This window comes from Amblyomma mixtum, chromosome 2 (assembly GCF_055824585.1).
Source record: "Amblyomma mixtum isolate Tamu chromosome 2, ASM5582458v1, whole genome shotgun sequence".
In the NCBI taxonomy this organism is placed as follows: domain Eukaryota; kingdom Metazoa; phylum Arthropoda; class Arachnida; order Ixodida; family Ixodidae; genus Amblyomma; species Amblyomma mixtum.
Window position 1 is genome coordinate 291,921,126 of NC_143013.1, and position 12,474 is coordinate 291,933,599.

The 12,474-nt window shown below is 49.4% G+C and overlaps 1 protein-coding gene across 2 annotated transcripts in view; it reads left to right on the forward strand.

The window, feature by feature from the left end:
• The first annotated feature begins 1,162 nt into the window (after positions 1-1,162).
• Positions 1,163-12,474, forward strand: part of LOC149364465 (replication protein A 70 kDa DNA-binding subunit-like) — a 41,890-nt gene continuing 30,578 nt past the window's right edge. Inside the window, exon 1 of one of the 2 annotated variants that reach the window (XM_089574413.1) lies at positions 1,163-1,639. In XM_089574413.1, the coding sequence (XP_089430539.1) occupies positions 1,607-1,639 (33 nt within the window). In that variant the 5' untranslated portion in view covers positions 1,163-1,606. The remainder of the gene's footprint in view (positions 1,640-12,474) is intronic. The other variant, XM_089574412.1, reaches the window with a different exon arrangement.

Consider the following 12,474-nt stretch of genomic DNA (forward strand, 5'->3'; position numbering starts at 1 on the left):
GCAGATGGTTTTCATTTGAAGTTTTTGCAACTGAAATGAGTGAACTTCGCGACGACCATGCCGGCTATTAAGTACATAGCTAATGGCGAGTCCGAACTTGCAAATACGCGATAACCGAACTTCCAGCTTCTCACAGTACACTTAAAAAAAAAATAAATAAAGGTGTGGTGGCTGTCGCGTCATTCCATTTAATTTTTCTTTAGCTCCCGTCTAACGGACATCAGCGGTCGATTGTCGCGATTTTATATCTATGTGGACTCACAACGGAAACAATTCGCTGACATTGTACGGTAGCCGCAAAGTTTCTGAACCATTTTAGTTTATTGTAATCATCATCATCGTCATCTGTCTGCCTACATTCACTGCAAGACAAATGCCTGTCCCACTGACCTTCAAATTGCCTTCTTCCATGCCTTCAATTATTACTACCATGTGCCAGTTGCGGCCACTTAAGCAGCTTCAAGATATCATAATCTGACCTGTATTTCTGCCTGCCCTTGATACATCTGCCTTCCATTGGAGTTCATTCTTTCTCTCCAAAGTTTTGGATCTGTTCAACAGAATAAACTGCTAGGCTAGTTGGTTCGTAATGCGCAAAGGTGGAACCAGCGAAAGACGCAGGACAAAAACAAGGAGGCACACACACAACACCGCTGGACTTACAACTGATTTATTCCGAGGAACTGAGCCACATTTATACATCCTTCCTACGCAAGTGCATACTTTGGACAAGGTGATGGAAAACTTTACGTAGATAAAAACTGAAACTCCATTGCAGTGATTATAATTGAAGGGTCGCTTACGCATATCTGCTTTATTTTTCCTGATCAAAACCTCTTCCAGCAGCTCGCACTCAAGTCTTGATTTCCCCCGACCGATAGTGACAAAGTGAAACCGAGGGGAACAATGGCAGATATGCGTAAGCGACCCTTCAATCATAATCACTGAAAAGGAGTTTCAGTTTTTATCTTAGTAAAGTTTCCCCTCACCTTTTCCAAAGTGTGCTCTTGCGCAGGCAATATGTATGAATGTGGCTCAATTCCTCGGAATAAATCAGTTGTAAGTCCAGCGGTGTTGTGTGGTGTGTCTCCCGGTTCTTGTCCTGCGTCTGTTTAAGTTTATAGGCGTACGTGAAGCTTAGGAACTGGTAAAGCTTCGTTTGTTTCGGGCGCTCGCAAACGCGCAGGCCCGTAGTTAGAGGGACTCCGCGGAGCCGAGCGCCGCAAACCAGTGAGCTCGCAAAATGCTTGTAGACAAAGTTTCGACGATAAGAGAGGGCGGAACCGGCGAGCGCCCTTTGCGACTTGCGAAAGCGAACCTATCTGCCGGCAGCACCGCTCGGCTCCGCGGCAGACGACACGCCGGAAGCACTGCCCCTTGCAATCTATGCGCATGCGCAGATCTCGCCTCGCGCCCGAAGAAATCCGAAGGCTGCGTCAGTTGCGTGCCGTGTGTGCTCTCATATTCAATTGCACAAGTACCACGCGCCTAACTCCGTTGCGCGTTGAGAGAGCGGTGTGTTGTGTGGGTTGCTATTTTCATGCTGTTGAGTGACCACCTTCAGCACCGTTTAGTCCGGAGCTGTTCGAAGAAGACGACTTAAGCAATGGAGTGTTTGCTGACACCTGGAGCAATTGAGGTGAGACCCAAATTCATTTTTTTTTCCGATTTTCTCCGACAATTTAGCTCCGCTAGCCGGTCTGACGACTGCCTGAGACGTCTTCGTCTTTACGAAGCAAGAGGTCCCTGGACTAGCGGGTTTAATCCTGAATTAATTTTCAATCCTGCGCCTCGTAGTTTCTTGTCCGCAGTTTCGAGTGAAAATTACGTGACGTGTGCACATTATTAACCCTCATAATAAAATGAAGATATGTACCTAAATATCCATAGTCTAACATTCAATCTTAATCACATTTTAAAGACGTATTTTGTTAGTCGTTAGCGAGAGACCTCGATAGCTTTACGGAGTAATGAATAATCCGCGGTTTTTTAGCAAAACATTAGCGTTAAGTCTCCATAATAAATAAAAAATGTCCAACCTCCGTCGCTAAACGCACTAGAAATAAATATTTTGTCGATCTGGTTAAAAGGAGGCGGCAAAAGCGAAGATGCGTGTTTCGAGTCTCTTTTTTTCTTGACGTCTCGCCAAGAACGTACACGTGAGTCACCGCGTGTCCCCGACGCTATTGCTTTCTCCTCCTCCTCTACCCTTCTCTCCATTTCTCTTCGCTCGCTTATTCGCGGCGCGTGCGTTAGCTGCATAATCAACGAGTTTGGGATTTGGCCGATGCGGAATGCATTCTGCAGAGGAAAGATCCAGCCGGAGCGAATCCGACTGCAAGTTTCATTAGACGCTTTTAGCATAGCAGAGACGTATTAGCGTAAGCGTATGGAGGTAGGCATACACAGGGCATCCTAGTCGAAATCTGGGAAGAAATGGACTTGGGCAGGGCGTGTAATGCGAAGGCAAGATAACCGCTGGTCCTTAAGGGTGACGGAGTGGATTCCAAGAGAAGGCAAGCGTAGCAGGGGGCGGCAGGAGGTCTGCGGGGATACGCTGGCCGCAGCTGGCGAAGGACAGGGTTAATTGAAGAGACGTGAGAGAGGCCTTTGTCCTGCAGTGAGCGTATTGTCACGTAGTGGTGACTGCAGTCCGGCGAAGAGGAGAACAGCGAGGATGTTTTCGAAAACGGAACTCTTTATTTGGGCTGACTTGCGCCCGCCAAGAACTGAATCACTCAGCGGCGGCGTAGCAACAAACGTACTCGGCGGTCATCGAACAGAATCCCCGCCGCTGTCGGCCGTGCTGTTTTTAAAGCTGATAGCGAACCTTCGAGATAAAGCGTGGAAAGTTACCAGAACATCCTGGCACAAAGTACAATCGGCTCCGCCTGGATGCGATCAATCGAGATAAATCTAGGCGCGTCTTACGTCATAAACGAAACGATAGAGCGGCTTGCCGGCAGCCTTGAAGAATGAACAAATAAAGACAACAAACAAACGCTACAGAGATTCGCGGCATTACTCCCCTCTCAAAGAAGCATCGACTCGATGCTTTAGAACATAATGCGGCAATAAACAATCAAAAACGGATTGTGCAAAAATAAACGCCGAATGTGGAAACACGGCATCCTTTAGCGTGCATGAGAGGGCTTTAGGCGTACGACATGGACTACTTTTGGTCGTACGCGGCGTCGCTGGGATGGTCATTTGGTCAGGGGCGACTTCATAAACCCATTCACCTTGCCGACGAAGAACCTTGTACGGGCCGAAATAGCGGCGCAAAAGCTTTTCACTCAATCCTCGGCGGCGAATGGGCGTCCAAACCCAGACTCGGTCTCCTGGCTTGTATTCCGCGTTGCGTCTTGCTCGCCGTTGATTCTTAATCGGGCAAGTCTTCGGGCTTCTGCGCGTTGAAGGTAGGCGGCGACGTCGACGTTATCTTCCTCGGTAACGTTGGGCAGCATGGCTTCTAGCGTGGTAGTGGCCTCTCTGCCATGGACGAGCCTAAAAGGCGTCATCTGGGTGGTATCCTGCACTGCGGTGTTGTAGGCGAAGACTACCTAAGGCAGGATGACGACCCAGGACTTGTGTTCGACATCGACATACATGGCGACCATATCGGCGATGGTTTTGTTGAGGCGCTCGGTCAGTCCGTTGGTCTGCGGGTGGTATGCAGTTGTTCTCCGGTGGCTGGTTTGGCTGTAATGGAGGATGTCTTGCGTCAGTTCCGCCGTGATTGCTGTTCCTCTGTCAGTGATGAGCACATCGGGGGCGCCGTGTCGCAGAAGAATGTATTCCACGAAAAATTTGGCGACTTCTGCTGCTGTTCCGTTCGGTAGTGCTTTTGCCTCGGCGTAGCGGGTCAGGTAGACGGTCGCTATAATGATCCACTTATTTCCAGACTGATTTCGGGAAAGGGCCAAGCAATTCCATGCCGATCTGCTGAAATGGCCTTGAGGGGCGGTTCAATGGGGTTCAGAAATCCTGCTGGTCGGGTTGGAGGGGTCTTTGGTCGCTGACAGTCTCGACAGGCTTTCACATAATGTGCGACATCGGCAGGCAGTCGGGGCCAGTAATACTTTTCTTGAATGCGGCGGAGGGTGCGAGAAAACCCGAGATGTCCAGCTATAGGCTCGTCGTGTGAGGCCTGAAGAACTTCTCCGCGCAGACTTGCAGGTATAACAAGGAGGTAGACTGTCTTGTTCGCTGCAAAGTTCTTCACGAGGACATTGTTCTGTAAACAGAACGAAATCCTCGCTTGAACGAGGCGGGGGGTGCAGAAACCTTGCCTTCCAAGTATTCGATGAGGCATTTTACGTCGAGGTCCGCACGTTGCTGCTGTACAAAAGAGCTGGAGCTGATAGGTCCCAGGAAGGCGTTCTCATCGTCGTCCGGCGGTGGTGCATCTACAGGGGCTCGTGGCAGGCAGTCGGCGTCAGAGTACTTGCGTCCGGACTTGTAAACGACAGTTACGTCAAACTCCTGGAGCCGCAGGCTCCATCGAGCGAGACGGTCGGAGGGGTCTTTCAAACTGGCGAGCCAGCACAGTGCGTGGTGATCGCTGACCACCTTGAACGGTCGTCCGTACAGGTAGGGGTGGAATTTCGACGTAACCCAGATGATGGCAAGGTGATGATGGTGATACCGGTTTACCGGACGCCGCCCCCGCCTGACCCCAGCAATACCACTGCGCGTGCGCTGGTGGGGTCCGCTCATGGCCTCCGAGGCCACCCGTACACGCTCGTAATCTCGGAGGCCATGCTCCGCTAGTACGTCTCCGTTATGCTAAAAACGTCTATTGTCTCTGAGTTTCGTATGTCAGCGCAGCGTGTCATGCTGCGTGTTATATAGGTGGATTTCAAGCCTCCCCGTAAGTGAAGACTGGTGTGTGCTGGAACAGAGTATGTTAGAAGTATTCGCACCTGCGTTTGTATAAACTGCAAAGTATTGGCCCACCGTTATACAAATACACACAAGTAAGTCAACACGATGGCAGAAAAAACCTTGACAGACGAAATCAAAACCACTGAATAAACACCACAAAACAACGGTTTAGAATCATTCTGCTGAAGCAAAATCAGGAACTGAAGCCATGCACATTCAAGAGGCAGCATCAGCAAATGAATATAAGCAGATAAAAAAAAAAACTACCCATCTGGCGTGAAGCTGGAAATGCTACACAGCGGAAAAGAAAACGAAACAGAAGTAATTCCTGACGCAATCCCCCGCCGTGGGTATGTGTCATTAAGCCTGAGGACATCATCATCAGCAGCACTTCTGAGAAGGCGTTAAAACGTTCCCGATTTTGATAGCTGCGAAATGTCGTTGTTCCAACGTTAGTGTGCACGTAGCGTAATCAGCGGTTATGTTATTGCAATGTATAATCTCGTTAGTTTAACATATGCAGAAAATACTCCGAATGTCCGAATTAAGTGGAATGAGCTCGTTCATGATTAGCTGAAAGGAAAAAAAAATGCCAGGTGAATACAAAAGAGCCCTTGAACAGATGGTCATGGCAATGAATTTTAGAGCGCGCCAAACACATGAGACCTTCAAAAGATGAAATGCTTTTCTGATTAAGCAAACTCTTTGTGTTGCGGGAATACAATTTTTATAATTGCGAATTTAAAGTCCCGAGGCGACACACGGGGCTATGAGGAACGCCGTATAGTGGAGGACTCCGTATTAATTTATGCCAGCCCGGATTCTTCAGTGTGCGCTGACATCGAACAGAATATACGGTCATTTTTGTATTCAACCTCGTTCGAAATACGGCCGCCGCAGTCGGTATCGTACTCGCGACCTTGGGATCAGCAGCCGGACTCTAAAGGCACTGAGCCACCACGGCGGGTTCGTTACGAGAATAGTTAGAGTTGAGATTCCCCTTTACGGCTGCGCCAGTTGCGATCCCAAACTGGCTCTTGTTGAGGGAAATTTGGTTGATGATGATTGTTGTAGGATGCTTGACGTCTTGCAGATTCGAATTGCTCAATCACATTGCAAGAGGACACTTCTGAAGAGGTTAACTTTTTGTAGCAATTAAAATCACAACGGAAGATACAAGCAAGGAGAAAAAATTTTTACACTTGACTGCCTCATAGTTCTACGTGACGAAACCAGCCCTCGGTCCTGCCGAAACAGCTGGTTTTAAACCCTATGTCCCCGCCCTCGGTGGGGAGAATAACCAATCAGGTAACTGCACAAACATACACCCAATAAAGTGTTGGGGAAAGGAAAACATCACCAATCAACCATTCGGAAAGGACAACACAACCAATCGATGATTGGGGAAAGAAGGTAACTCATCGCGACAAACACTGTACACATTGTACACATTCTACCATCACGATTTTGGAGAATTATGCTTTCCTGCTACGAACTTCGCGAACACTCTCACTTTCCCAACGTCAGGTTGACCTAAGTTCAAGGATAGTCACTTCAACCCATCTGTTCCGCATCGTCGCTCCTCATGCCTGCAGCTAGCGGGGCAATATCCTGTTGACAGCGCTTCAAGCTGTCAACGCACGCCGCTGCAGACATGGGACAAAAGCCACGCTCTGTGACGCGGATACCGCCTTGCCGCAAGCACGTACACACAGGATGCGACCTAATGAATCCGTCCCTGAAGGGAGTTTGACCTTTCCCGTAATCCTCCACTATCCGGCACCCCCTTATCCCTCTGGGTTGAGTGTAACTCACCTCTATCTCTGCGGTTGTGCAGAGGGCCCAGAGAAAGAACGTAATGGGCATTCCACTAACGCGAACCGGGTGCGGCAAACAATATACAGCACCGCGAACTTCACTGTTAGGTTTGGTTTGGTTTGTTGGGGTTTAACGTCCCAAAGCGACTGAGGCTATGAGAGACGCCGTAGTGAAGGACTCCGGAAATTTCGACCACCTGGGGTTCTTTAACGTGCAATGACATCGCACATCACACGGGCCTCTAGAATTTCGCCTTCAAGAAATTCAGCCGCCGCGGCCGGGATCGAACCCGCGTCTTTTCACTGTTAGGATAAGTGTTCATAACTTTAACAGTTCCTTCCAGCATTTAGGGATTTTTTCGGCTTGTTGTCTGACCCATAGGGATAGGTTTATGGAGATTTAACGTCTCAAATTAAGCAACTCAGGCTATGACGGACGCCGTAGTGAAGGGCTCCTAAAATTTCGACCACCTGGGGCTCTTTAACGTGCAATGACATCGCACAGCACAAGGGCCTCTAGAATTTTGCCTCCATAAAAAATTCGGCCGCCGCGGCCGAGATCGAACCTGCGTCTTTCGGGTCAGCAATCGAGCGCCATAACCACTGAGTCAACTGCGGCGGCCCATAGGGTTAGATCCGTGCGGTTGTTTAAAGGGTAACTCCGGGGTTCTGTTTTACACATTTTGAGTTGATAGTCAAATCACACAGAGTTTCTTCTCTCAGCTAAAACAAACCGGTTTTCAAAATTTTAAGTGGAACGGTTTTAAACCAGCGAAAACAGCAAGCCGAAACTCAGTCTCTAAATTGCCTGAAACGACCTAATGCAAGCCTCAAAATTTTGTTTGTGAAGCAGGGGGCAGGTATTAACGTGCCGCGAATGCTTGTGACGTTGATGGGGGTGGTGAAAACTTTATTTACAACTGGGGAGTTTGGAACACACAAGTCCGTGGGCCCCCGCACGGCCCCACTGCACTCAAACGTTCATGTCCCGGAGGCTCATGACGTTGGCAGCCCGGCCGGTGGCGATGGCTTGCTTGGCCGGGTGAAAATTCAGTGCTGCTTGTAGAGGTAGCCTGAGCTGAAGCCACGGAAACGGCAATCAATAAAAATTGGTAAATTGGTTTTTGTGGAAGGAAAATGGCGCAGTATCTGTCTCACATATCTCGGCGGACACCTGAACCACGACGTTCCTGACGCAGAGGATTTCTGAGAAGGCGTTAAAACGTTTCCGATTTTGATAGCTGCGAAATGTCGTTGTTACAACGTTAGTGTACACTTCGCGTAATCAGCGGTTACGTTATTGCAATGTATAATCTCGTGAGTTTAACATATGCAGAAACATATGTCCGGTTGACAACTCTGGAATTGTTATACCTCATAATCAGATCGCGTCCGTTCTTAATGACACATTCGCCCAAAACTTTTCTGTAACCCGCAATGTTCCGCTACCCACTGCACCTTGTTACGACTACCATGATATGTTCCCGCCTACAATTGAACCGTGTGGCGTCGAAACTGTGATTAAATCTTTGCGTCTCTCCTCTGCTCCCGGTCGTGACCTAATTACCGTGAAATTTTTGCACAGCACTGTTGCTTATTCATCCATTGTATTAGCAAAAATTTTTCAGCAATCACTTGAGACGGGATGCCTGCCCCTTGAATGGAAAGTCGGTAAGGTGATTCCACTCTATAAATCAGGCGACAAGCATTGTCCTCTCAATTACCGACCTATACCTCTAACCAGTATCCCGTGCAAAATATTAGAACATATCCTATATTCATATATTGCAAACTTTCTCGAATCTAACTCATTTTTCTCGAACTCACAGCACGGCTTTCGTAAAACGTATTCCTGCGAAACTCAACTCGCCTCTTTCACACACAAGCTAAACATTATTCTTGATAATCGTTCAATGGCAGATTGTATTTTTCTTGACTATTCTAAGGCTTTCGACAAAGTGCGTCATAAACGGTTACTTTACAAATTACAGCTAATGAACATAGACCTCAAACTTCTTACTTGGATTGCATATTTTCTCACTAACCGTTCGCAGTACGTATCAGCCAATAATCAGAACTCTCAGTCAAATCCCGTTCACTCCGGCGTTCCGCAAGGCTCCGTCCTTGGTCCTCTTCTTTTTCTAATTTACATTAACGACTTGCCTCCTTCTGTTTCCTCACATATCCATTTATTTGCCGACGATTGTGTAATCTTCCGGGAAATAACATGCAGCGACGACATAACTACCCTTCAATCAGACTTAAACGCTGTTTCTTCGTGGTGTAAAACATGGCTAATGGAACTTAACATCAATAAGTGTAAATCTCTTCGCGTATCCAGGACTGACAGAAGTATCCCCACTTATTTTCTGAATCATATTCCCTTAGAATCAGTACACTCATACAAGTACCTCGGTGTGCACATCACTTCCACTCTCACTTGGTCTCTACATATCACATACATAGTTAACAACGCCAATCGTATGCTGGGTTACATCCGCCGCAACTTCGCCAGAGCTCCTTCATCCCTCAAACTGCTATTGTACAAGACATTAATACGTCGTCCAAAACTAGAATATGCCGCATCCATCTGGGACCCTCATCATGAAAACCTTATTCATTCACTCGAAATGGTCCGACATAACGCAGCCCGCTTCATTCTCTCCAACTATAATAGGACCGCTAGCATATCTTCAATGAAATCAAGCCTTAATCTGCCATCCTTAGCTTCACGTCGCAAAATGTTTCGTATCTGCCTATTCCATAAGATCTTTCATCATCCACACCTGCGCAGTGAATTGCTCTCCTCCCCGCATCACCTATCATCAAGATTAGATCATGCCTACGAAGTCGGTGTCCCATTTTGCAGAACTAACGCTTTCTTTCAGTCGTTTTTACCTCGAACAACAGCAGAGTGGAATCACCTTCCCGCAGCAACAGCAACCATCAAAGATTACCAACTTTTCAAGAACGCCTTAGCTAACATTGTATGATTAGACACATCTGTAACTTTTTTGATAATAGCCCCATATCGTTTATTGTATTGTTATGTTTTTTTTCACCTGTAACCACTCCCCTCTCTAATGCCAATGGCCCTGAGGGTATATGAATTAAATAAATAAATAAATAAATAAATAAATAAATAAATAAATAAATAAATAAATAAATAAATAAACCAGCCTGACTGACGTCTTCGGACGCCCCGCTGTCCGAAAACTTCGCGCCGAACAACGTCTGCGCAGTCGTGCCCAGCAAAATGGCGAGAATTTCACCAGCTACATCGAGGACGTTGTTGACTTGTGTAAACGGCTCAATCCATCTATGAGCGAGGGTGACAAAATCAAGCACATTCTGAAAGGGATTGAGGACGACGCATTTCAAATGCTCGTGTCTAAAGATCCTCAAACCGTCTCAGACGTCGTCTCTTTGTGTCAGAGCTACGACGAGCTCCGAAAACAGCGTCATGCCACCCGGCGTGTCATTTGCACGGACGACAACCTTTCGAGCTTGGCGGTAGGCGGTCCTGCTAACGATCAGCCGACCCTTCTTCAGCACATCAAGCAGTTTGTGCGAGAGGAGGTCGCCCGTCAGTTATCGATGGTTACCTCCCAACCCGCCACAACGCCATCACTATCGCCTTCGATTCAGCGTGTAATCCAGGAGCAGGTAGCTGAGGTCCTGCCGCCCACTAATTCACCTACTCTGGTCACTGCACCGTTGACATATGCAGAAGCAGTCGTCCGGCCACGACCTCAGCCGGTTCTTCCAACTTATGCGCCGCCTGTCAACGTCTACCCTCAGCAGCAGCTCGCCCCTGCACTGCCACGCACTCACCATCCTTTGCCTCGCACCGGTCCCCGCCCTGTGAATCCGTGGCGCACCCCTGATAACCGCCCCATATGCTATGCCTGCGCTCTCGCTGGTCATGTGGCCCGCTGGTGCCGCACGCGAGGATCCGGTCCTTACGACTACGGGCGCTCGCCAACGCACGACGCTTCATTTCCCTCCGTCCCTGTCTCTTCTCCTCTGCCGCCTCCGAATCCCTCTCCGCCTCGCTCCGACTCTTACAACCGAAGCCATCGGTCACCGTCTCCTCGACGCCGTTCGCTCTCTCCTATGCGCCGCCGGTCCCCACCTCTTCAAGCGGAAAACTAGGCGCCGCAGTTCCGGAGGCAAGAACTGCGCCGTCAACGACCGTCTCAAGCCCTATGAACGTTATTGAAGTTATCGTTGAAGGTGTTCCTGTTGATGCGCTTATTGACACTGGTGCTGCCGTGTCCATCATTAGTCGTAACTTGTGCCGAAAATTAAAAAAAGTGATGACGCCGCTTTCTGACCTTTCGCTTCGCACCGCCAGCGCTGACCCCATTCGCCCTATTGCAGCGTGCACTGCCCGCCTCGTCATCCAAGGCCTCCCATACACCATTGAGTTCTTCGTTCTCGCCCGCTCCTCTCATGACATCATCCTCGGGTGGGATTTTATGTCCGCGCATCACGCCATCATTGACTGTGCACGTGCGGAAATTGATTTGTCGCCGCTGTGTGATGCTCTTGTGGACGCCTCCCCTGTTACCGCCGCGCCTATTCTCGCCGCTGACGACGTCGACGTGCCACCTTTCTCTTCTGTTCTCGTGCCGCTGACTTGTGCTGCCCTCTCTGACGCTACTGTCCTTTATTCACCCTCATCTCTTTGTGCGCACCGCAAGTCTGTCTTGCTCCCTCATGCCGTGCTCACACTTGCTGGTGGTTGTGGCGCTCTGTACGTCGCGAACCCGTTGCCTTTCCCCACTACTTTACTTCGGGGAGAATCGCTTGGCACGGTTGATGTCATCGATCTCGACGACGCTTCTCCTGTCCTTGATGACGCTGACGCCCATGACATCAACGCCCTCACTCCTCCCGCCGACGTCGCCGACCCGTCCTCCCCGGATATGTTTTCCCGTTCTGTCGATGCCGCTCTACCACCTCACCAACGCGCCCAGCTCATCGCTTTGCTGCAGCGCTTCCGCGCATCCTTCGACTCTCCTCAAGCACCGTTGGGTCGTGCCGCAGCGGTTCGCCACCATATCGACACTGGCACCCATGGGCCCTTGCGCCAACGCCCTTACCGCGTCTCCTCCGCCGAGCGCCGCATCATTGATGAACAGGTGAACGACATGCTACATCGCGGCGTGATCCAGCCCTCTCACAGCCCGTGGGCTTCTCCGGTCGTGCTCGTCAAGAAAAAGGACGGATCCATTAGATTCTGCGTCGACTACCGCCGGCTAAACAAAATTACTCGGAAGGACGTCTACCCCCTGCCTCGTATAGACGACGCGCTGGATTGCCTGCAGGGAGCGGAGTACTTTTCTTCGTTGGATCTGCGCTCTGGGTACTGGCAGGTGCCGATGGCCGACGTCGATCGCCCGAAAACAGCTTTTATCACGCCTGATGGACTGTATGAATTTAATGTGATGCCCTTCGGTCTCTGCAACGCGCCTGCCACGTTTGAGCGTATGATGGACAACATCCTCCGTGGCCTTAAATGGCAGACATGCCTCTGCTACTTGGACGACGTTGTCATCTTCTCCCAAAATTTTGCGTCTCATCTTCTTCGCCTCGAGAGTGTTCTTCGCTGTCTCAGTGACGCTGGCCTGCAGCTTAACTTGAAAAAGTGTCGCTTCGGCGCTCGACAGCTGACTATCCTAGGCCACGTCGTGTCCAAGGATGGTGTACTCCCGGATCCTGCCAAGCTCCGCGCAGTTGCTGATTTCCCCAAGCCCACATCTCT